Source organism: Rhinatrema bivittatum, chromosome 3 (assembly GCF_901001135.1).
Source record: "Rhinatrema bivittatum chromosome 3, aRhiBiv1.1, whole genome shotgun sequence".
Lineage (NCBI taxonomy): Eukaryota > Metazoa > Chordata > Amphibia > Gymnophiona > Rhinatrematidae > Rhinatrema > Rhinatrema bivittatum.
Window position 1 is genome coordinate 244,887,375 of NC_042617.1, and position 22,093 is coordinate 244,909,467.

General features: G+C 42.2%; 1 protein-coding gene across 1 annotated transcript in view; it reads left to right on the forward strand.

Annotated features, from left to right (window-relative positions):
• LOC115088544 (mediator of RNA polymerase II transcription subunit 23-like) overlaps positions 1-21,755 on the forward strand; it is a 91,254-nt gene extending 69,499 nt beyond the window's left edge. Inside the window, exons 8-9 of the mRNA XM_029596804.1 lie at positions 20,510-20,641; positions 20,829-21,755. Coding sequence (XP_029452664.1) covers positions 20,510-20,641; positions 20,829-21,002 — 306 coding nt within the window. The 3' untranslated portion in view covers positions 21,003-21,755. The remainder of the gene's footprint in view (positions 1-20,509; positions 20,642-20,828) is intronic.
• The last annotated feature ends 338 nt before the right edge of the window (positions 21,756-22,093 follow it).

Here is a 22,093-nt window from a genome sequence, read left to right on the forward strand (position 1 = left end):
CCTGGTTGAAGACATCCATAAGATAGGTAAGAAGGGAGAAGTGGTGATCGTGGGTGACTTTAATATGCCAGATGTAGACTGGAAAATCCCATCTGCAGAAACTAAAAATAGCAGAGCAATAGTGGACGCCATGCAAGTATCTTTGTTCAAACAAATGGTGTTGGAACCCACCAGAGAAGGAGCTATACTCGACTTAGTGCTCACTAATGCAGATAATGTCTCAGATGTCCAGGTGGGTGCCCACCTCAGCAGCAGTGATCATCAAACGGTATGGTTTAATATCACTAAAAGAATAGGGAAAAGAACCACAAAGACCCGAGTTTTACAGTTCAAAAACACAGACTTTGAGGAAATGGGGAAGTACCTGGAGGAAGAACTTAAAGGATGGGAGAACGAGAGAGATGTGGATCAGCAGTGGACCAATCTAAAAGGAGCAATCACCAAGGCAACTGCTCTATACGTTAGAAATGTAAAGAAAAGCAAAAGAAAATTGAAACCTATCTGGTTCTCAAAGGAGGTGGCTGACAAAATTAAAGCTAAAAGAACAGCATTCAAGACATATAAAAGATCCCAAAGGGAGGAACACAAAGAAGAATATTTGTATCAACTGAGGGAGACAAAGAAATTAATCAAGTTGGCAAAAAGTCAAGCGGAAGAGAGGATTGCCAAGGAGATAAAAAATGGTGACAAAACATTTTTCAGATACATCAGCGAAAAGGGAAAGATCCAAAGTGGTATAGTGAAATTGAAAGGTGGTAATGATCAATGTGTGGAGGGAGACGAAGAAATGGCAGAAATATTAAACGAATACTTCAGCTCTGTGTTCACTAAAGAAGACCCTGGAGAAGGACCATCTCTACACAACAAAAAACTGGTGGGAAGTGGAAGAGATGAAAATCCTTTTACAGTAGAAAATGTGTGGGAAGAGCTAAAGAACCTGAAAGTGGACAAAGCCATGGGGCCTGATGGGATTCATCCAAGGATAGTGAGGGAGCTCAGAGATGTTCTGGCAGCTCCGCCGTGTGACCTGTTCAATAGATCCCTAGAAACGGGAGTGGTGCCGAGTGATTGGAGAAGAGCGGTGGTGGTCCCGCTTCACAAGAGTGGGAACAGGGAGGAGGCTGGCAACTACAGACCGGTCAGCCTCACTTCGGTGGTGGGAAAAGTAATGGAGTCACTGCTGAAAGAGAGAATAGTGAACTATCTACAGTCCGGAGAATTGATGGACCAGAGGCAACATGGATTCACCAGGGGAAGATCCTGTCAGACAAATCTGATTGACTTTTTTGACTGGGTAACCAAGGAATTGGATCGAGGAAGAGCGCTCGATATCATATACTTGGATTTCAGCAAAGCTTTTGACACGGTTCCGCACAGGAGACTGGTGAATAAAACGAGAAGCTTGGGAGTGAGTGCCGAGGTGGTGACCTGGATTGCAAATTGGTTGACGGACAGAAGACAATGTGTGATGGTAAATGGAACCTTCTCTGAAGAGAGAGCGGTTTTAAGTGGTGTACCGCAAGGATCGGTGTTGGGACCGGTCCTGTTCAATATCTTTGTGAGCGACATTGCGGACGGGATAGAAGGCAAGGTTTGTCTTTTCGCGGATGACACTAAGATCTGCAACAGAGTGGACACGCTGGAAGGAGTGGAGAGAATGAGACGGGATCTAAGGAAACTGGAAGAGTGGTCGAAGATATGGCAGCTGAGATTCAATGCCAAGAAGTGCAAAGTCATGCATATGGGGAGTGGAAACCCGAATGAACTGTATTCGATGGGGGGGGGAAAGGCTTATGTGCACGGAGCAGGAGAGGGACCTTGGGGTGATAGTGTCTAATGATATGAAGTCTGCGAAACAATGCAACAAGGCTATAGCAAAAGCCAGAAGAATGCTGGGCTGCATAGAGAGAGGAATATCGAGTAAGAAAAGGGAAGTGATTATTCCCTTGTACAGGTCCTTGGTGAGGCCTCACCTGGAGTACTGTGTTCAGTTCTGGAGACCGTATCTACAAAAAGACAAAGACAAGATGGAGGCGGTACAGAGAAGGGCGACCAGGAAGGAGGAGGATCTTCATCGGATAAAGTACGAAGAGAGATTGAAGAATCTAAATATGTACACCCTGGAGGAAAGGAGGAGCAGAGGCGATATGATACAGACTTTCAGATACTTGAAAGGTTTTAATGATCCAAAGACAACGACAAACCTTTTCCGTAGGAAAAAAATCAGCAGAACCAGGGGTCACGATTTGAAGCTCCAGGGAGGAAGATTCAGAACCAATGTTAGGAAGTATTTCTTCACAGAGAGGGTGGTGGATGCCTGGAATGCCCTTCCGGAGGATGTGGTGAAGACCAGAACTGTGAAGGACTTCAAAGGGGCGTGGGATAAACACTGTGGATCCATAAAGTCAAGAGGCCGCCAATGAAGAGTGGGTGACTCGCCAGAATGATGGCTACTGCCTGGAGACAATACCCTTATTCAATAAACGTACACATGCTTACTGTGACTCCAACATCGTTCTAGCTTCAACAGCAAGAGGAAATGTGGAATAAAGGATCTGCACTCACAAAGGGGGGAGTAGCTGGCTTGTTACGGCGGTTACTACCCCAAACCAAATAAGCCTGTTACTTCAATTTCTATGCATATACAGCATAGTTCTCTGCTTCAACGGCAGGGGAGAAGAAAAAACTGATACTACACACATCCAGCAGAGCTCTCTGCTTCAACGGCAGGGGAGAAGAAAAAAGGGTTCGCACTCACAAAGCGGGGAGTAGCTGGCTTGTTACGGCGGTTACTACCCCAAACCAAATGTGCCTGATACTTCACTTTCGATGCATATCCAGCATGGCTCTCTACTTCAACAGCATGGGAGAAGAATAAACTGATACTTCAAGCATATCCAGCATAGCTCCCTGCTTCAACGGCAGGGGAGAAGAAAAACAACCAATAAGGGCTGTATAACATAGTCTGAGTAAAACAAATAAGCATGGGTGTAGCTTGCTTATTGCGGCGGTTACTACCCCTACTACCCCTAACTTATCAGCTAGATATTCACTTGGATGCAGCTCCATCACTGCTTTCTACATTAATGGTGGGGGTGGAAGGGAAATAGAACCAAGAGCTAAGAGAAACAGATAAGTATGAGAGAAAAAAGTGTGTGAAGCTTGCTGGGCAGACTGGATGGGCCATTTGGTCTTCTTCTGCCGTCATTTCTATGTTTCTATGTTTCTATATAGTGGAAGAGAAGTGCACTGCCAAATTTCACAGGATTTGTGAAGAATATTATGAATGATAGGGTTTTATGATATATATGATGTGAGATGGGAAGCCAATGTAAAGAAAGAAGAACAGGGGTGATATGATCTCTGATTCTTGAACCAGTGAGATTCCGAGCAGCAGTGTTCTGTACCAACTGAAGTGGACGTAAAGCAGCATCTGGTAAACCTAAGTATAAGGCATTGCAGTGAGGATCAGGGCTTGTAAGACTAGGCGAAAGTCATTGGGCAGTAACAGTGGTTTTAAATGTTTTAATAGGTGAAGTTTATAAAAGGAGTTTTTTACAACAGAAAAAAATGTTATGAACCATAGAGAGTTCAGAATCTAGGTAATACCTAGATTACGCACTTTGGTGGCTATGGCAATGGAATGGTTATCAAAGTTAAGATGAGAAGGCGGACGGCAGGACAACTGAGAGATAGTAGGTTTTTAGATGCATTGAGTTTGAGGCAGTTATGAGAAAGCCAAGCACTGATAGATTTAAGACAAAGAGTGACGAGAGACAGGGTATTGGACCAGGAGAGGTTTATGGAGAAGTTGAATGTCATCAGCGTAGATTTTAAAATTTATGCTCAGATCGTCCAAAAGTCGGCAGAGAGGTAGAAGGTAAATATTGAAAAGAATAGTTGACAGGGAGGAAGATGTAAAGACCGATGAGGACTTGTTGGGGATGGTTGAGCAAGAAGGAAGAAAACCAGCTAAGTACAGTATCAGAAATACCGATCGATTGCAGGCCTGCTATGAGAATCTGGTGGTCTAGAGTATCGAAAGCGGCAGAAATTTCCAATAAAACCAGAATAGTGTTAGAGTCTACATCATCAAAATTGGAGCGTTTACATATAGCACAGGGTAAGTTGGATTTCGGAATGGGCAAATGAGAAAATTCATTGGAGATATTAGTGACTTTGATTTTAAAGTGCTAAGCAACCTTGTTGCAGAAAGAGTTATCAATAAAATAAAAAGTGTTTGATTTTATGCTAGTTAAATCTTTAACTATGTTGAAGAGAGTGGCGGGGTTGCCGTTAGAATGAATTTTATTTGTATAAAAGGACTTTCTGGCAAGATTGTTTTTTGTTTTTTTTATAAGTACACAAGCAGGTGTAAAAAGCATTTTTATATTCAGCAATGGGTGACTTACACCAACAGCATTTGAGCTGTCACAATTTGTTTTTTAATTCTTTTAAGTGGGTAAACCAAGGAGCAGTGAGCTTGGATTTCGGAGGGCAGGATTTTTTTGGAGCAATAATGTCAAGAGTTTGAGTAAAGGCAGAGTTCCAGTCAGAAACAGAACAGTGAATGTCATTGTGAGTAATGGGAGACAAGTTAGGAAGCAAAGCAGCAACAAAAAGGTCAGAATTAACTATTTTTCGTTTATAGTTTTAGTATTCTGGGGAAAGGTGTACAGGAGAACTATCAATATTCCTGAAAATGTCATTAAAAACTGATTAGACCAAAGCACAGGGTCTAGGATTAAATTGATGGAGGAGCTATGTATATGAAGAGGGTTATAAAAAAGGTCAAGAAGAATGACCATACTTGTGAGTAGGCTTGCCAATTAACTTCCCATCCCAAGCCAGCTGTAGCTTCAAGAAATGAGAGACAGTGGGAGGAGTAGGAAAAATATCAATATGGAGGTTGCAATCTCCAGTTATTAGGGTTTGAGATAAATCTACCAGTAGAGTAGCTAAAGTTTCTATTAAGGGATATAAATCAGTATTTAGGAGTTTAGGTGGACAATAAACAACACAAAAATTAACAACTGAGGTTGAGATAAGGAGAATTTCATAAGGGCCTTTAAGGGCCAAGACCTTCTTATGGGGAAGCAAGGAGGCCTTGACAATGGCAAGTAGACCACCTCCTCAGTGGCTTGGTCTAGGTTCAGAAAAGACAAGGTAGTCGGTTGTACATAAATCATTGATAGTAATGGAATCATGCTCTTATAACCAAGATTCAGTGATTAGAACACCATCGGGTTTTTGAGTAGAAATTAAATCATAAATAATGGGTATCTGTTTCTGGATAGACTGTGCATTAAAAATTAGCAGAGAGATGGTCATGAACAGAATAGTGATAGATTTGACAATAGGCATTACAGGTATCGGACAACTTCTGTGAACAGGTTTGAATTTATGAGAATGAAAGCCAAGGTGACCATAAAGAAAGAAAACCCACCCACCTCCAAGCACCCTGCAGCATCGGAAAAGAGAGAGAAACAAAAAGGCAGGAGCCTAAAAAAACAAAGTGAAGAGACGACCGCGAATGGTAGGCAGGCCCACCCACCCGACATCATCACCAACAGCGCCGGAGCGCTAAAAAGAGCGACACCACTAGGCGTCACGCGCCAAAGGGGCATTCCCCTTTGTGCACCTCTTCGTGCAAACCGCAGTGCTAGCAGTACTCAAACACTTGAAAACTCCCGAACGACCAATTAAATGGCAAACCATCAAACCCCTAAAGACGGCAAGACCCACAGAAATGACCCAAACGTGGATAACAATAGGAACAATAGAAAAATGAAAACACACAAGTATCAACACTCAACCACTACGCACAACAACAATAAATCTCTCAGCAGTCTTTCTTTCCTACTTTTTAATGCTCACTCCATAATAAAGAAAATTCCAATTGTCAACGACCTTCTCCAAGATGACAAGCCAGATTTCATAGCAATCACAGAAACATGGGCAAAAAACACAGACACAGTACTAATCAGCCAAATCAATAACTCTACCTACAGAACTTTTTCAATACCCAGACCTAAAATGAAAGGCGGAGGCCTTATGCTAATCATCAAAAAAAAACCTACAGATGAAACTACTCCCAACAAGCAATTGCTCCCCACTAGAAATTGCACTATTTGATTCACCAAATCTACAAATTTGTCTGGTATACTGCCCCCTAACATGTTGGATCGGAACTGCTCACCACTTATTGAATTCTTCTTGACCAGAATATCAATCAACAAACCCATAATTATTCTAGGTGACTTCAACTTACACATAGACACTGCCCCCCACTCTCCCGCTTGCACCATAATCATTGACGCGCTCTCATCACTGGGACTCACTCAAATCATAAATGGCCCAACGCACAAAGCACGTCACACACTAGACCTAGTCTTCATCAACACTAACATATGGTCTAACCACCAAACTATGATAAAGAACATACCATGGTCAGATCACTCTATCATCCACACAAACTTATATTCAAATTGTAAATTTACAACAATAAAAAACACAACTAAATTCTACTCATACCGTCCACCTTTTTGCATCGAAACTCTTCAAGCAAATCTACAAACTGAACTAACAAACATAGACCTATCAAACGCAGAAAACGCAACATCGTCCTGGATCACCATAACTAAAACTGTAGCAGACAAGATAAACCCCATGATAAAAAAAAACAATAAAAGAACCAAAAAATCATAACCTTCGGTACAATTTCAACATCAGAGCAGCCAAAAGGGAACTTAGAAAAAAAGAGAAATCATGGAGAAACAACAAAACAACCACACTACTCAATGCACAGAGAACACAACTAGCAGAATACAAAAAACTCATCCACAAAACAAAAAAAGACTTCTACACAAACAAAATAAACATATACCAACATAACCCTAAGATGCTCTCAACATAGTAAAAAGCCTAACCAAATCATCCTATGATGATCAGTCACAATCAACACTAAAGATCACTAGTAATGACTTCACAGATTTCTTCAATGAAAAAATCAAAATCCTCATAAATAACCTCAAAGACGACCCACAAGATAAGAAAATACAGAACATTCAAACAACAAGCTGGCCCAACTATGAGACAGCATCTTCTCTGGAAATCCAAATGATCATTAAAAAAAATGAACCCAGCCAAACACCCTATTGATGCCATACCCATCACGATGATAAAAAATCTTGAACCATCAATAACTAAGACGCTGACATCGTAAACCTCTCCCTCATGGAAGGAAACTACCCAGAATGCCTAAATTCTACAATCATCAAACCCATTATGAAAAAGAATAATCTTGATCCAGAAAACCCACTGAACTACCGACCCTTATCAAACCTACCGTTCATTGCCAAAATCATTGAGAAAATCGTCCACACACGTCTCACTGACCATCTGGAAGAAAACAACATACTACTACCCATGCAATTTGGCTTCAGAAAACAACTGAACACGGAGACTCTACTACTATCAATGAACGACTTCGTACTCAAAGGTTTTGAAAATGGCCACAGCTATCTTCTAGTCCTACTAGACCTATCAGCAGCCTTTGACACGGTAAACTACTCTATCATGATTGACCGTCTATCTGAAATTGGGGCAAAGAAAACAACCCTAAAATGGTTCACTTCATACCTTTCACAAAGAACCTACCAAGTGCTGCTCAGTGAAACCCTCTCAAAGAAAATTAATCTAAACACTGAAGTTCCCCAAGGATCCGCTCTATCAGCGACACTCTTCATCATCTGTCTGCTTTCAATATGCCACTTCCTATCAAATCTGAATCTGACCCACTTCATCTATGCTGATGACATTCAAATATTAATCCCAATACAAAACTCGCTAGATGAAACATACAAATAACAGCCACTTACCTAAGCAGAATAAAGCAAACACTAACCAATTTAAAACTCATCCTTAACTTCGACAAGACTGAAATAATCATATTATCCCAGGACAAGCAGGATGATAGTCCTCACATATGGGTGACATCATCAGATGGAGCCCTGGTATGGAAAACTTCTGTCAAAAGTTTCTGGAAACTTTTGGCTGGCACTCTGAGCCTACTGAGCATGCCCAGCATGCCATGAAATTCTCAGCCACAGGGGTCTCCCTTCAGTCTCTTTTTTTTCCGCCTTGCTGTAAGCAAAGCAGATTAGGAGCTCTAGGAAATTTTCCCTCACTTTTTTCCTTAAGGATGAAAACTTTTTCAGTCACATTTTCATTGTCATCGGGTCTCCCTTCGACATAGTTTCGGTGAGTACATTTTTTAAATAGTTTTTCGATCAATTCCAGTCACCTCACTAACGGTTCCTGCCGGTCATTGACCGTTATTCGGCCTATTTTTTCATCATGGCCTCCGGGTTAAAAAAATGTCCGGATTGTAACCGGACTATGTCGATTACCGACCCCCATAATGTCTGCATTCTGTGCCTGGGATCAGGCCATGATGTCCGGGCTTGTACAACCTGTGCCCAGATGACACCGAAGGGCAGGCATGCCCGTTTGGATAAGATGGAGGAATTATTTAAGAAAACCCCATCGTCATCGTCAACATCGTCTCCAAAAATAACACCATCTTCGGTAGCCAAACATCAAGGAGAAAAAAGGACCGATGACTGTCCGTCACCAACGCCATCGGTATCCTCGATAGCATCTTCCTCGGCATCGAAGGAACATCGGGAGAAAAGACGCCATCGACATCGATCCATCGACCCATCGGATGGAAAGATACAGGCATCATCTTCGAAGGATATCGAACTGATGCCAAAGAGAGTCCAGGTACTGGAGCCAACTCGACTGACCATACCTGAGGAACCGCGGCGCTCTCCACCGGGCTTGGTGTTAGAGAATGTGTCACCACGCTTAGTCGTGGAAGTGCCAATAGTGCCAGCCATACCTTCCCCAGTGACAGTGGACACAGTCCCAGTTTCCAGGGAAGAGGTGACAAATATGGTCCAACAGGCCATCGTCGAGGCTTTGCGAAACTTCCAGCCTCCTACAATACCATCGGTACCGACTCCGGCATCGACATCGGACCAGTTGATATTTCAGCCTTTGCTGAACAGAATCGACGCCTTGATAGGAATCTTTCCTCTGGCACCGATGACACCGGTTCCACCGATGCAACCATCGACTCCATCGATGCCGATGCACCCACCGGTGGCTCCTGCCATCCTGATTCCTGGGTCATCGGATGAAGACGATAGGGACTCGGATTCCAATCCAGGGCCATTGGGCCTTCACCGGCATCGAGTACCGGAAAAACCCTCGATGCCACTCAAAGGTCCCTCGATGCCAATGTGTCCAGGTCCATCGGGTGACACCCGGCATCGATGCCATCGAGGCCCATCGATTCTCCATCAATGCCTTCATTACCAATGAAGCCAAAGCAGATTCCATCCAAATCTGCTTTTAAAACAAAGCATCATATACAGCCAGAGGATCCAGATTCACCTTATCATCCTCAGTATACTTCCTGGAAGGATGTAGATACTGATACGGAGTCAGAGGAATTGCAATCTGAGCCCTCTCTACCAGAGGAGAGGAAAAAATCCCCTCCTGAAGATTTGTCCTTTACAAATTTCATTAAAGAAATGGCGGACACAATTCCCTTTGAATTGATGACTGAGGAGGATACCAGACATAAGGCCCTAGAAGTCCTTCAATTCGTAGACACACCAAAGGAAATAATGGCAATCTCAATCCATGAAGTCCTTTTAGAACTTCAACAAAGAATGTGGGAACATCCCTGCTCAGTTCAAGCGGTGAATCGAAGAACAGATGCCACTTATTTAGTGCAACATGCTCCAGGTTTCCAGAAGCCCCAACTGCCTCATCATTCGGTAGTCATGGAATCGGCTCAGAAAAAAGCCCGAAAACAGAAACCTCAATCTTCTGTTCCACCAGGAAAGGAGCAACGATTCTTAGATACCCTAGGAAGAAAAATTTATCAAGGCTCCATGCTGATATCTCGCATTGCGGCATACCAGCTTTATATAACACAGTTCCAAAGAAACTTGTGGAAACAAGTACAGGGCATTGTCTATGACCTTCCTCAGCAACAACAACTAGCTTTGAGTACACTGGTTGCAAAAGGATTGGAATCTAGTAAACACGAGGTGCGAGCAGCTTATGATGTTTTTGAAACATCAACTCATTTATTAGCGTCAGCAATAAATACAAGAAGGTGGGCCTGGCTTAGGGCCTTGGACCTCAGGAAAGACTAGCAGATCTCCCTTGTGTTGGAGACAATCTTTTCGGGGAAAAGATTCAGGCTACAGTATCTCAGTTAAAAGACCATCACGAGACACTCCACCAGCTCTCCAAACTGCCAGCAGACCAGCCATCCTCCCTGAGAAAATCATCTCGAAGGGACACAAGACGACCCTTCTACAGACCTAGAAGGTATTACCCACCGGCTTCTTCAGGGCGTCCGTACCTTCCATCTCAAAGAGGACGTCCACGTCTGCCAAAACAACAAAAAACCCAGCCACCACCACAAACTGGACCAGCAGCGGGTTTTTGAACCGAATCAAGGGAACAGAAGCCTTTCTCTCAACCCTATGCCCTCCCTGCCAGTAGGAGGTTGACTTCATTATTTCAAACACCAATGGAGTCTCATCACAAAGACCAATGGGTATTAGCCATACCAAATCGGGGATATCGCCTAAAATTCAAAACAATATCCCCGCATTCTCCACCCATTCCACTTTGGACAAGCATGGTCATCACACCTCGACTACAAGTAGAACTCTCTACTTTGCTGATTGCCAGGGCTATTGAACCAGTGCCCCGCTCTCAACAAGGCACAGGGTTCTATTCCCGCTATTTCCTAATTCCAAAGAAAACAGGCGGCCTTCGCCCTATCTTAGATCTCCGCAATCTCAACAAATTTCTGCAAAAAGAAAAATTTCGGATGGTATCTCTGGGAACCATCCTTCCTTTGCTTCAACGGGGAGATTGGCTCTGTTCTCTAGATCTTCAAGACGTTTATGCACACATACCAATTTCCATACAACATCGCAAGTATCTACGATTCGTCGTGGGAAAACATCATTACCAGTATCGAGTCCTACCATTCGGACTGGCCTCTGCTCCTCGAATATTCACAAAATGTCTAGCAGTGGTTGCCGCACATCTAAGAAAAAACTGTATTCATGTTTTTCCATACCTAGATAATTGGCTAATCAGTCCATCCAGGCAGGGAGCTCTCTCTGCCTTAAAAACCACAATAACACTATTACACTCCCTGGGATTTCTCATCAACTATCCAAAATCCCACATTGAGCCGTCTCAACTCCTCACATTTATCGGAGCAGACCTTGACACCACAGTGGCGAAAGCTTCTCTTCCAAGCAACCGTGCCAACAATCTTGCATGCTTGGCAAACTCCATAATTCACCACCAGTTCGCATCCGCCCATCAAATTCTGGTGCTACTAGGACACATGGCCTCAGCAGTACATGTTACACTTATGGCAAAGTTAGCCATGAGAAGAACTCAATGGACTTTGAAATCTCAATGGCTACAAGCTTTCCAACCACTGTTGTACACAGTTCAAATCACCCACCAGTTACGTCTATCACTCCACTGGTGGACAAATCAAACAGCATTGAAAGCTGGTCTCCCATTCCAACAGGCAAATCCGCAAGTCATCCTGACCACAGATGCCTCCAACCTGGGATGGGGAGCTCACGTCAACAACCTTCAAACACAAGGGATATGGACTACGCTCAAGAAGCAGTGTCAGATAAACTTCTTGGAACTTCGAGCAATGCGATATGCCCTTTATGCCTTCAAAGACTGCCTCTCCAACAAAACTGTGCTGATACAAACGGACAACACAGTAGCAATGTGGTTCATAAACAAACAGGGAGGCACAGGTTCTTATCTGCTATGCCAGGAAGCAGTGCAGATTTGGGCTTGGGCTCTAGAGCACTCCATGCATCTCCGAGCAACTTATCTAGCAGGCATACAAAACATCCTAGTGGACGATCTCAGTCGACATTTCAATCCCCACGAATGGTCGCTGGATCCACTTGTAGCGAGCAAAATCTTTCAACGCTGGGGTTGCCCAACCATAGACCTCTTTGCGTCCAAACTGAACCACAAAGTGGAAAGGTTCTGCTCCCTCCACGGATGTCGACAAGCATTCCCCAGGGACGCTTTTGCTCACCCCTGGAACACAGGTCTTCTATACGCGTATCCTCCAATCCCACTCATAGCCAAAACTCTCGTGAAGCTACAACAGGACAGAGGGACAATGATCCTCAAAGCCCCATACTGGCCTCGACAAGTATGGTTTCCCAAACTACTCGACCTCTTGATCTCACAACCAATCCGCCTGGGCACAGAGCCCACTCTCGTAACTCAGAATCAGGGCAAGTTGCGTCATCCCAACCTGACAACTCTTGCCCTGACAGCTTGGATGTTGAAAGCTTAATTCTGCAACCACTTAATCTTTCAACACAAGTCTCTAAAGTTCTCGTAGCTTCACGAAAGCCTTCCACACGTAAATCTTACCACTTTAAGTGAACTAGATTTACTAAGTGGTGCTCACAAAAAAATATAGACCCTTTCTCTTGCCCCACTTCTTCTTTACTAGATTACCTATGCCACCTTTCAGATTCTGGTCTCCAGACATCCTCTGTAAGGATATACCTAAGTGCCATAGCGGCATACCACAAGGGCATAGGGGATGTGCCAATAACAGTGCAACCACTAGTAAGTCGGTTTATGAGAGGCTTACTTCACCTTAAGCCTCCCATTCGACCACCGGCCACTGAATGGGACCTAAATTTAGTACTAACTAGACTCATGCGGTCACCGTTAGAGCCTCTACATTCCTGTGATGAAAAACTTCTTACCTGGAAAGTGTTTTCCTTAGTAGCCATTACATCGGCTAGGAGGGTCAGTGAGTTACAAGCTCTCATCACATACTCACCCTACACAAGGTTCCTGCATGACAGAGTAGTCCTTCGCACTCACCCCAAATTCCTACCAAAAGTGGTAACAGATTTTCACATCAATCAGTCAATAGTCTTGCCTACTTTCTTTCCAAGACCTCACTCTAACCAGGGAGAAAGAGTCTTACACACCTTAGACTGTAAATGTGCGCTAGCTTTTTACCTGAACCACACAGCAGTCCATAGGAAATCCACCCAACTCTTTGTTTCTTTCGACAAAAATAAACCAGGAGTTGCGGTATGAGAAAGCAAAAATTCCTCTCCAGGTGCGAGTAAAAGCAGATTCAGTAAGGGCTATGTCTACATCAGTAGCACACTATCGTTCAGTGCCCATTCTTGACATATGTAAAGCTGCAACATGGAGTTCCCTGCACACCTTTGCAGCTCATTATTGTTTGGACAAAGAAGGACGACAAGATTCAGCCTTTGGACAATCTGTCTTAAAGAACTTATTTCCAGAATAACACCAACTCCTCCTACATCCATCCTGCTGTGATTTTTCAGGCTGCCTCATTTTTTTCAGCAGTACACCAGTTGTGCTTGTTGCACAAGTTGTATGCTGTTGGTATAATGTAAGAATGACTCAGCCTGTAGCTTGCTAATCACCCATATGTGAGGACTATCATCCTGCTTGTCCTGGGATAAAGCAAAATTGCTTGCCTTGTAATAGGAGTTATCCCAGGACAGCAGGATGTAGTCCACACAGAACACACCCGCCACCCCGCGGAGTTGGGTCCGATACGTTTTATTATTTTATTTTTTTAGCTCACGCATACTGCTACAAACGAGACTGAAGGGAGACCCTGTGGCTGAGAATATCATGGCATGCTCAGTAGGCTCAGAGTGCCAGCCAAATGTTTCTAGAAATTTTTGACAGAAGGTTTCCATACCATGATGTCAACCATATGTGAGGACTACATCCTGCTGTCCTGGGATAACACCTATAACAAGGTAAGCAATTTTGCTTTAGACAGAAAGAACAACTCTCCTCAACTTCCAACACTAAAACTAATGAACCAAAAAATGGTTATATCTCCAGTCAATCATGCCCGCAATCTTGGAGTAATAATTGACAAGGAACTTTCTTTCAAAAACCACATCACAACAAAAATCAAAGACTGATATCATAAACCACTAAACTTCATCAATTAAAACCATTCCTTTCCACCAACGACTTCAGATCAGTCCTTCAATTACTCATTTTCTCCAACCTAGACTACTGTAACTCACTCCTTTTCAACTTACCTCTAAACACCATCTGTCCACTCCAAATCCTACAAAACGCAGCCGCAAGAATCCTCACTGGATCTAAAAAACATGACCATATCACTCCAACACTTATATCACTGCACTGGCTACCAATAAAATTCAGGATAGAATGCAAAATACTATCCATACTATATAAAATTATATATGAAAAACAAACTGGCTAAGTTCCTCCATAAAATTGCACACTCCAAACAGAAACCTCAGATCAGCAAATAAAGGTCTTTTAAAGACGCCACCTACCCGCTCCAAACAACTCACCTCAACGCAAAAAAAGAGCAATCTCTCTTGGAAGCCCGAAACTCTGGAACTCCCTCCCAATCAAACTCAGAACACAAGAAAATCTAAAAACTTTCAAAAAAGATCTAAAAACATGGATGTTCACCAAAGCATACCAACTCACCCAATGAATAAAACAACGCCAACCCCCTCCAGTTTAACCTGAAGAAAACTGGGAACTCAATACAAGTTTATATTATAACAAAGAACTGAAATGAGTAAAACTGAGCAACAAATAATTTTGTATATGATATCTCTATGTTAACAATAATATGAGCCTTTTTGGAAACCTTGTTAAACCTGCTTAATTTTATAAACCATCGTATTTTTTGTAAACCGTTGTGATGGCGAAACCGAATGACGGTATATAAAACTCGATAAATAAAATAAATACATAAATATTTACCTTGACCTAGGATAGTACAGATATCCATAGCAGGATAGAAAAATATTGCAGAAACCTAAATACAATAAAGCGAAAGGTTGACAAGAGGGCTCGAAGGGGCACACAAAGGGGCATGCAGTGCCTCCGGCGCTGCAGCAGGTTTTTTGTGCTGACACCCAGATGATGATGTCACAGGTGGATGGGGCGAGAAATCCCCGCACAGCACAAACGTCACAGAGAAGCAGACGGCAGAACAAATCCTCGCAGGTGATAGCAGGCAGGAGGGCTCCCAGGATAATGTTGGACAATGCTACAACAGTGGCCTACATCAGTCATCAAGATGGAACCAGAAGCCAACAGGTGTCATTGGCAATAGATGCACTAATGATGTGGGCAGAGCAACATCTCCAGGACATATCCGTCTCCCACATTGTGGGAAGGACAATGTACTGGCCCGCTTCCTCAACAGGCAGACCTTGGACCCAGAAGAGTGAGAGTTGGTGGCCAAAGCCTTTCAACTCATAGTGGCGCACTGGCGACCTCTTACAACACGAACATGAAGGTACCCCGATTCTTCAGTCACAGAAGGGATCCAAGAGACCTCGTTCAGGTCTGGCCGCAGAGCGGGATGTTATATGCTTCCCACCATGGCCATTAATAGGCAGGGTCATTCGGAAGATTGTGAGTCAGACCAAAACTGAAGTTCTCATGGCTCTGGATTGGCCTTGGAGAACATTGTATGCTGATCTTCAAAGGCTACTGTTGCACAGTCCTCTCAGACTGCCACTCGGAGGATCTGTTGCATCAGGGGCCCCCTACTGCATGATGATTCTGGTCAATTTTATCTTATAGTTTGACCCTTGAGAGGATTCAGTTGCTGAAACATGGTTATTCTTCCGTGGTGATTTCCACTTTGCTCCGAGCCAGGAACTTTTCTTCATCTCTAACTTATGTTAGAGGTTGGAGAGTTTTTGAGAGCTGGTGTGAAGAGCGAGGTTCTCATTCTCTCAAAGGTGAAATTCCACTGATACTAGAATTTTTACAGGAAGGTTTGCTTAAAGGTTTAGCCCTTAACACTCTGAAGGTGCAGGTAGAAGCTCTTGCTTGTTATAGGGGGTGAGTCAATGGTTGGCTGTCTTCCCTTCCAGATGTGTCCAGGTATTTGAAGTGAGTTAATCATTTGTGTCCTCCCTTGCAGCTATCAGTGTCTCTTTGGGACCTTAATCTGGTCTTGAGTGTTTTTCCAGGTCCTACATTTTGCCCACTGCATGATCTCTCTGTGCAGCTGCTCACCTTGAAAACAATTTTCCTCATCACAATCTGTTCAGCATGACGGGTCTCCAAGTTGCAAGCTCTTTTGTGCTGTGAGCTGTTTCTACGAATGACTCTGGGGGCGGAACAGCTCAGAACGGTACCTTCATTTTTGCCAGAAGTGGTTTAGGAGTGTCATTTGGATCAGACTATTTCTCTGCCCACACCGAACAGGGATAGAGATGAATGTGATTATTGTCTGTTGTGTGCCTTAGATGTAAGACGGCATCTGATGCAGTACTTGAAGATTACTAAATCTTTCAGGATGTCTGCTCGACTGTTTGTGCTCCATGGTGGTGGTAAATAAGGTGAACCAGCGATGCAGACAACTATAGCCCATTGGATAAAAGAAGTCATCCCAGCCAACTATGCAAATGCCATTGTCCCATTGCCTAGTCGGGTTAGGGCACATTCTATTCTGGCTCAGGCGGTATTGTGGGTGGAGCTTTGGTTGTTGTCACCTGTCGAGAATTGCTGAGCAGCAACATGGTCCTCCTTACACACTTTTTCCCAGCGTTACCACTTGGAGGATGCAGCCTTTGCACATGCAGTGCTGATGGAACCACGGGCAGCCTCACGCCCTTTTCAGGAGTAGCTTTGGTACATCCCACTGGTGTGGGTTGCCCTGCCTAACTCCAGAGGAAGGAGGAATTATTAGTTACCTGATAAGTTCCTTTCCTCTAAGGAAGGCAAGCCAATCCAAACCCATCCTGGGTTGCTTTTAGTTCATTCCTTATATGTGGATGACGAAAAGTGTGATTTCTGTCTATTCTTTAGAAGGATTGGTAAGTGGCATAATCAGCCCCTAAGTTTAATGCATGTTAATTCTTTTGGCTGATCTCAGTGTTCCTAATTGGTTGGAAGCATGCGTGGTTGACTGTTAATAGTCGTGTTCCTGTATAATCAGTTTGCCCACAGTTTGGCTTTTCCAGAAAATACTGGTGGGCTGATGTCGGGGCAGGGCTATATGTCCATGACGTCAGCAAATCATCTTTACTCCATCTCCATCTCCATCTGCTGGTAGAGGTGCATAACCCTCTGGTGTGGATTGTTCTGCCTTCCGTAGCGGAAAGGAAATTAGCAGGTAAGAAGTAATTTCTCCTTATCCAAGCACATACATTCCTTTTTATTCATCTCCAGCCCTCAGACCAAAGATATATATTCCTGAGCAAAGCTAGTATAAGTCCAGGTCAGTGCATTGCTGGAGCCACTCAGCTCCAGTACTTTCCTGTAGGAAAGATTTTGAAACTGTTAAAACTGTTTGATATTTTGCGGAAGATTTGAAACCTTGTTGCAAGAAACTTTTACTCAATAAGATAACATTCTCCAAAAGTGTTGACAGCCTTAATTTTTTTAAACACTAGCTAATGCTTCTCATGCAAAGGTTACTTTTAAATGTTCAGCACCACTTTCACACCAGGAACCATAGCACTCACATTTTAAAAATTGCTTTGGCCTGTGCTTACATATTCATTAGTCTGTGTCAAGCTGGTTGCTGAAAGCTATAAACAGGTCCAGGTTTTATCAGCTCTTATCTATGGTTCAAGGTGGGATGCAGTTAAATATTGATAAGATTAGAAGACATACAACATAAAATGCAATGGACAAAGTGGCATCAAAAATGAAAAACAAATCTAAAAACTTAATTAGTATGAATCATGCTAATCAAAGCAGCTGTACCTGTAGTTGATAAATGTCTGATACAACCTGCTAGTTAATTGTCAACCTTAAAAACCTATCTTAATAAAAATGCTTATTGAAGATAAGTATCTGATGGAACCTGCTAATTAAATTTCAACCTCAAAAGCCTGTCTGAATAAGAACGCTTTCAAGTGTTTTTTTAAACATCTAAGTTCAAGTCAGTAGGTGCAGTCGTTCAGGTATTAAATTCCTGTAAACCAGGCCTGTTCATATCCCTCAAGGCTGTATGATCACTGAGTGAAAATCTAACAAATTTAAAATTAATAACTGAGCAATTGTCACAATAATTAGTTTGTCAGCTGCTTTCCTACATAGTACATCTAGATGTTTGTAAAATATTTTAATGATTGAGTGCTTTATTTTATTTTAGAATAAAACAGTTCAGTATTATTCATTAAATCACTACATTTATATTTTTAGATGCTGCTGGATTCTGTTTTTAGAAAGTTTAGTTAAATCTTTGGAACTTAAGTCCATCCCTGCCCGAGCATTCAGTTGAGTTTTCCATAGTGCTTTATAAAATTTCTCTTCTTTAAGTAGAATATTAAGGTCAATATTCAAAAGGTTGGTCTGGCTAATTTTTGGAGTTAACTAGCCAAAACCCAGATTTGAGTATTTCTTCCTGCTCTCCATTTGAATTTTACTTAGGTAACTCAAGGTTGTTCAGTGCATCCACTACCCTTTCTGTAAAGAAATACTTCCTTTGATTACTCCTGATCTATTCCCTTTCACCCTCATCCTATGACCCCTTGTTCCAGTTTCTTTTTTCCATTGAAAAAGGCTCACCTCCTATGTAATAGATCTCTATCATATCCCATCTTTCCTCCAAGTGTATGCTTAGATCTTTGTCTGTCCCCATATGCTTTACAGTGAAGACCATTTTAGTTGCCACCCTCCAGACCAACTCCATCTAGTTTATATCCTTTTGAAGGTGCAGTCTCCAGAACTGTAAACATGAGTATTCCAAATGAGGTCTCACCAGGAACTTTAACATTGGGAGGCGCTATGAATGCTTTGGCCCAACCCCTCCCATGATACCCACCATAAATAATACAGACTAGAGTCATTAAATGGATGAATAAGGCAGCAGCTTTATTATAAACAATAACAACCTGTCCCGTTCCTCGAGCCACGATATCATCTGTGACACCACTCGTGTCTACACAACTCGCCATCCTCCTTCACCAAGCAGGACGACCATCATGTCTGGCCCCCTGCCATGCTTCTGAGCAAGGGGGGCTACCAGGGCTGTCCTAGAGACGGTCCACTGGCTCAAGAACCCACCTGACAGTAAAAAGCTGCAACAAGCAAAATTAAAAGAAAACATGCATACAATAACTGGGATAGTTGACCTTCTAACATAAACCAACTCACTACCACATAACAGCAATAACATGTAATGACCATTAACAGAAATGTTTTTTTTAATCACACAACTTGGTAGGGTGGGTGGGAATGCCTGAGAAACATGCCTGAAGGGAAGCAGGCTTAAAAGGCTCTTGATGATGTCAACACTCTGCGCCTGCTCCCTTGCTTGTACCTCTGACATCACTTGCCGATTGTCTACTGGGCATGGGGCGAAGGACAGGACAACGAGAGGTAAATTACCCTAGGGGAAAAGGGAAAAGCCCCAGCCCACGTCCCTGTGTTAACGGAGGACTACTGGGCATGTTGGCACCTACCCTCCTATATACAGGGCAGTATTACCTCTTGTTTTCTGCTGATCATTCCTCTCCCTGTGTGGTAGTTGCATAGTTTATAAAAAAAAAAAATATGATCATTTATTTTATATATGAAATAATTATAATATGCACATAGTAACCTTTATGCGCAGAGGCAGGAATTTAATAAAGTTGTCTGTTATAAATGCATATCTCGCTTACAAAAATACGTATGCGTGTGCACTTCCAAGCACCAGTTCGCCAAGACCTTTACCAGTTCATCCATATCTTCCACAACTTGCTCCAGACTCCACCCCCGCCCCCCAAAAGAAACTGCAAACTAAAGAGAAGTCAGTTTTAATTTTCATGATTTGTTTAGCAGGTAAAAAAGCATGCACATGGTTGATATATACAAATACTCCATTAATAAAATATGTATATTTTCACATTCTTACAAGCCCTGTCCCAGAACACCCTCTTCATTTGTGCATACTTTTCCACATGGCACCAACAGTACATGTGTACCTCCACTTTTCAGAAAATTCACTTATCACACACAGAGGCTACTTACATACATATATGCTAATTTACATGTACAACCCTCCCACGTAAGTGTTTGAAAATTACCCCCTTTATGTCCATGAGGAAATGTTTAGTAAGTACATCTGGCCCTTTGACTGTGGTATTCGAGTAGTACTAGTACAGGATTCTGATTTACATATACGTATAATAGGAAGACTGGTTAAGTGAGATGTGCTTTTAAAGGTAGCAAACACTTCTTCACAAAAATTGTGAAATTAAGGATTAGTTTAAAGAGTTTATTTACAGTCTTTGGTTTATTTTAAGAATAAGAAATGCAGCCTATAAATGCAAGCATAAAACCATTGACAATGTGGAATTTTTTTTCCCATCCATGCTTTGGCTGGAAACAGATTGGCGTGGCGTTCTATGAAATGCTCCTAACTGTGGACCAGTGCAGTTCACACCTGAACTATATGGATCCCATCTGCGACTTTTTATATCATGTGAAGTATATGTTCACTGGAGACAGTGTGAAAGATCAGGTGAGAGCACAATAAAGCTGAAAATGTTGCATACCATTGAAAAAATGTTTTTCTACTGTGGTAAGTTTGGGGTAAGGACTTGAGATCATTATTCAGGTGTTTCTTGAGTCAGATTGGTGAGCTTGGAACAGTTTTCTTTTGTGACTGGATGTAACTGATTTCTTTCCCTTTTAAAACATTTTTAAAGGTAGAAAAAATGATCTGCAACTTGAGGCCAGCGTTAAAACTTCGTCTGCGTTTCATAACCCACATCAGCAAAACGGAACCTGCAACAGTGCCTCCCCAGTCTACAAACAGTGGATCACCCGCTCCTCAGTCTACCCAGGTGCCTGTGAGCACTGCTTTGCCAGTCAATCAGTGAAATAAGAGAGAGCACTGCAGGCAAAAGCACTAACAAGAAATATTATGGAACTGGAACATAGTACCTGCTATTTGCCTTGGAGAAGAAAAGGACTGCGTTCAATTCAGAGGACAACTTATCACTTAGCAGCATCTGAGGATTTCACTTAACAGTCCACACATTAATGTTTTACAGCCCTGTTTAATAAGGGTATGTTGGACATTTTAGATTTCATAGAATTCTGTATACACATGTAAAACCTTAATCGCTCCAACTGATGAATCTGAGGTTTATATGAATTGAGGGCTCACCACAATGTATAGTCCATGATTTCTTTTGGAGCAAGCTTTTGTTTTTGGCATAAATGTAGATTATAAGAAAATCTTTGGGTAAGGCAAAGTATAGTCCTACTATACAAAATATTTGATCAAGTATAATTTATAAACAGAGTATTTTGGATGTACTGTTTTGGAATGTATCACTCCAGAACACTTCCTGTGTGTCTCTGTTGGTTTTGATTGACTTCCGACCATCAAATGAAGTATTCATTTTTGCTATGCCTTCTTTTTGAAGAGTAAGTTTTTTTTTTTATAATTGTATTTTATAAGCTTTATAGGTTTTGTTTTGTATTTGTCAGTTGTGTGATAGATGTGTTTTAAGATATCAAATCAGAAGTTTAAATAAAATGGAAATCAGGATTTGTAAAATATTGTTTATATTGTACTTAACATTTCTGAAAGCAAATCTTTCCAATAAAGATGCAATTAAGATGGATTTTGATTTCTGCTTCAGTAATTTTGTGAAGCATAAGCTTGAAGTACTAGGCAAAAACTCTGAATATATAAATTGGAAGTCTTAGTTTAGAATCTAAATGGTGAATCATACAACTCAGAGTAGGTGGGATAATTCACACGATTGGAATATTGGTGTAAAAGTTTATATTTGCTCAAGAAAACAGATTAAAAGAATGCTTATATGTACTCTGAGAACCAGATAGACTAGAAGGTCAGGCTCTAGATAAAGATGAAAGGAGAAAGACTTCAATGCTACCTCATCTCTGTTCAGCTCTCTGGGTTAAAAAGGGAATTTGCCAGACTTTGTGTAGGTTAAAA